Genomic DNA, 4,476 nt, shown 5'->3' with positions numbered 1-4,476 from the left:
TTTTCTCCTTGATCTGGGAGCTCTGGAATTTGGCAACAGCATTCCTAGGAGTTTTCTTTTGGGGATCTTTTTCAGGAAGTGATGGGGGATTGTTTCAATTTCCATTTTACCCTCTTGCTCTAGAATATCAGGGTAGTTCTCCTTGATAATTTCTTGAAAGATGATATCTAGGCTCTTTTTTTGATCATGGCTTTCAGGTAGTCTAATAATTTTTAAATTGTCTCTCCTTGGTCTATTCTCCAGTTTAGTGGATTTTCCAATGACATGGTTCACATTTTCTTCCAATTTTCCATTCCTTTGCTTTTGTTTTATAATATCTTGATTTCTCATCAAGTCACTAGCTTCCACTTGCTCCAACTTAATTTTGAAGGTTGTATTTTCTTCAGTGGTCTTTTAGATCTCCTTTTTCACTTCACTAATTCTGCCTTTCAAGGCATTCTTATCCTCATTGGCTTTTTGTTGCTCTTTTGCCATTTGAGTTAGTCTAGTTTTAAGTCATTATTTTATTCAGTATTTTTGGGGTCTCCTTTAGCAAATCACTGACTTGTTTTCATGGTTTTCCCACATCACTTTTATTTCTCTTCCCAATTTTTCCTCTACTTCTGTAACTTGCGTTTCCAAAACCTTTTTGAGCTCTTCCATGGCCTGAGACCAGTTTGTGTTTTTCTTGGAGACTTTTGGTGTAGGGTCTTTGACTTTATTGATTTCTTCTGGCTGTGTGTTTTGGTCTTCCTTGTCACCAAAGAAAGATTCCGATGTCTGAGTCTGAATCTGAGAGTATTTTCACTGCCTGTTCATGTTTCCAGCCAACTACTTGACCCTTGAGCTTTTTGTTGGGGTATGACTACTTGTATAGTAGAGAGCACTTTGTCCCAAGATTAAGGAGCTATGCTTTTGTTTTAAGTGCTATTTCTACACAGCAAACACTGCCACACCAGTGCTCCTCCTCCCGCAAGAACCACTAACCTGTACCATGACTCAGATCTAAGCAGGCTCTGTACTCCTGTTCTGATCTGCCACTTAATTCCTCCCACCAGGAGGAGGCTTCTGCCTGCAGCCTGAAGCAACTGCAGTTGTAGCTCTGTAAGTAGCCTCAGAGCTGCACCTCCACCACCGTCCCTGGGGTAGTGGCCTACCAGGAGCTCCTTTCACTCTGTCCCAGTAGTTTTTTCCCACTAACCTTCTCTGTTGTCTTTGGTGTTTGTGGGTTGAGAAGTCTGGTAACTGCCTTGGCTCACTGATTCAGGGTGCTAACGCCTGTTCCGCCCTGCTCCCAGGTCTGTTTGGTCTTGGCAAGGCCCATGCTGTGCTCTGCTCTTCTCCACTCCCAGCACAGTGTGATAGACCTTACCCAGCAACCATCCAGGCTATCCTTGGCTGGAGCCCTGCTTCCCTCTGCTATTTTATGGGTTTGGCAGTTCTAGAATTTGTTCAGAACCATTTTTATAGGTGTTTGGAGGGTCCTGGGGGAGAGATTTAGGCAAGTCCCTGCTTTCCAGCTGCCATCTTGGCTCCACCACTCCAGAATTTTCCAAGTGTTTTTTCATGGATTTAACCAGGGAAGGAAATTTAAAACAAAGTTAGGCTATTTAATCTTGTAGTATATAATGAAATAGATTGTTTTATAGAGATATTTTGTATTAATCGTCTAATAGGTCCATTTAATTAAATGTCTGCTAAGCTAGGATTTGTTGGAGTTTAACTACTAAAAAACACAAATAATTAACCAAAATCATTCTCTGTTTGTATATTAAGAGAAATGTTTTTCCCTAGAATACAATAGAAGAATCAAGGAAAAGCTGAAAAAAAATCTAGCACACATTTCCTTGTTTCAAATAATGCAATGGTATCATACTAACTACATTGAGGCTTAAAGAGAAGACTTACATTATTTTTTTAAGGAGCCTTCTCAAGGCACCTTTCACTTCCTTGTTTCTCAAACTATAAATCAAAGGGTTGATCATGGGGATGACCAGAGTGTAAAACACCGAGGCCATTTTGTCTGAGTCAAAGGAATGGCTAGATTGGGGCTGCAGGTACATGAAGAGAAGTGTTCCATAGAATATAACCACCCCAGTCAGGTGAGAGCCACAGGTAGAGAAGGCTTTGTGCCTGCCTTCAGAAGAGTTCATCCTGAGTATGGTCACAAGAATAAACACATAGGAGATAAGGATAATCATGAGGGAAGACACCAAATTAAATGCAGCAAAGATCATAATGATTTGTTCAATCTCACTCGTGTCTGAGCATATAGTGGACAATATGGGGAGACCATCACAGTAGAAGTGTTGTATTACATTTGATTTACAGAAAGATGACTTAAAAAGCTTTATTGTTATCAGTAGTGATACCACGATGCTATAGAGATATGAGATAGTCACCAAGAGCCAACAAACCCTGTCTGACATAATGACCATATAATGGAGGGGCTTACAGATAGCAACATAGCGGTCATAAGCCATGGCTGACAGGATAAAAAGTTCACTGGCGATAAATATCACAAAGAAAACTAGCTGCGTTGCACATCCATTAGTAGAAATGGTGTTTTTCTCCTCTATGAATCCAACTAGCATTTTTGGTCCAATAGCTGTGGAATAGCCAAGATCAACAAATGCCAAATGCTTTAGGAAAAAGTACATGGGAGATTGTAAGTGGGAATCAACACTTGTTATGATGATTAATCCCAAGTTCCCCACAACAATGGCCACATAGTTGATGAAAAACAAAAGAAAGAGGGGGCCCTTTAGCTCAGGACGGTTTGTGATGCCCATGAGAATGAATTCAGTCACCTGGCTCTGTGTGGTTTCATTCAGGTTGATAATTTCTTCCATCCAAGGAACATAATCTGAGAAAAAAAGAAATAACACTTCTTTGAGTATTCTTTGCCTAGATATCTATGTAGTTAATGGGTAGAAATGTGATAGTAAAGCAGGTCTGGAGGTTAAAGTAGTTAGGATTATAACAAAGAATTGTACACCAAGAAAACCTGAGTATAATCCTACAGGGGGAAAAAGGATATTTAAAGAAATAGAGGACTTTTGAGCATTCTTGATGAAAAGCCTAGAGCCAAATAGAAAATTTGACTGTCAAATACGGGAATCAAGAGAAGCACAAAAAATAATTAAACAGGAAAGGTAAATTATAAGGGACTTAATAAGGTTAAACTGTTAACATTCTTATATAGAAAGAATACTTGTAACTCATAAGAACTTTCTCATTATAAGGGCAGACAGTAGGAGTATATATAGACTGAGGAGAGATATGTGAGTTGAATATGAAGGATTAATATCTAAAAAAAAGAAAATTAAGGTGTGAGAGAGGAATGTATTGTGATAAAGGGAAAGGGCAAGGTAGAATGGGATAAATTACCTCTGAAAAAGAGACAAGGAAAAGCTTTTGCAGTGGAGGGGAAGAGGGGGGAGATGAAGGGGGTGAGTGAACCTTACTCTCATAAGAATTTACTCAAAGAGGGAATAACATAAGAACTAAGTTGGGAATATAAATCTCTCTTAACCTACAGGAAGGAAGGCAGAGAAAGGGATAAGACAAGAGGGGGAAGTGATAGAAGGGAGTGAAGGTTAGGTAAGGGTGTAGTCAGAAGCAAAACACTTGAGGAGGGACAAGCTGAAAGGAGAGAGGGAATAGAATAAACAGAGAGGGAAATGGGATAGAGGGAAGTAGAGTTAGCAATGCTAACTTTGAAAAAAAGTTTGAAGAAAGTTTCTCTGATAAAGGACTTATTTCTCAAACATGTAGAGAGCTAAGTCTAATTTGTAAAAAAAAGACCTGTTCCCCATTGGATAAATAATCCAAAGATACAAACAGTTATCAGATGAAGTAATCAAAGCTGTCTATAGCCATATGTGAAAAAAAATGCTCTGAATCTTTATTGTTTGAATAAATGCAAATTAAAACATTTCTGAGGAACTACCTCATCACTATTTGACTAATAGAACGGAAAAGGAAAATTTTAAAAATGATGGAGGGAATGTGGGAACATAGAGACATTAACGCATTTTTGATGAAGTTGTGAACTGATTCACAACTGATTCCCATAGAGAGATTTTAGAATTTGCCCAAAGTGTTATAAAACCATGCATGCCGTTTGACTTAGCAATACCACTCCAGGTCTGTATCCCCCCAAAAAAGGGATAAAAAAGGAAAAGGACCAATATGTACAAAAAAATATTTCTAGCTGCTTCTGCCTATTGGCAAAGAATTGGAAATTGAACAGATGGCCATCAATTGGGGAATGGCTGAACAATCGGTGCTATGTGAGTGTGATGGAATACTGCTGTGTTGTAAGAAATGAGGAGCAAAATGTTCTCAGAAAAACCTGGCACCGTTTACATGAGCTGATTCAAAGTGAAACATACTGTGTACAAAGTAAAAGCATTATTTTGTGATTATCAATTGTAAATGGCTTAGCTGTTCTTAGCAACACAATGATTCGAGACAACACTGAAGGACTTATGA

General features: G+C 38.7%; 1 protein-coding gene across 1 annotated transcript; it reads right to left on the bottom strand.

The window, feature by feature from the left end:
* Window positions 1-1,883: 1,883 nt before the first annotated feature.
* Window positions 1,884-2,831, bottom strand: LOC118853577 (olfactory receptor 8K1-like). Its single transcript, XM_036763721.1, has one exon. It carries the CDS (start codon window positions 2,829-2,831, stop codon window positions 1,884-1,886), a length of 948 nt encoding a protein of 315 aa, XP_036619616.1.
* Between the last annotated feature and the right edge of the window lie 1,645 nt (window positions 2,832-4,476).

The sequence above is a fragment of the Trichosurus vulpecula genome, chromosome 6 (assembly GCF_011100635.1).
Source record: "Trichosurus vulpecula isolate mTriVul1 chromosome 6, mTriVul1.pri, whole genome shotgun sequence".
Taxonomy (NCBI): Eukaryota; Metazoa; Chordata; class Mammalia; order Diprotodontia; family Phalangeridae; genus Trichosurus; species Trichosurus vulpecula.
This window is presented reverse-complemented; position numbering and strand designations above follow the sequence as displayed.

Coding starts and splice junctions, on each gene's coding strand:
- LOC118853577 (XM_036763721.1), bottom strand. CDS start 2,831: ATGGAAGAAATTATCAACCTGAATGAAACCACACAGAGCCAGGTGACT.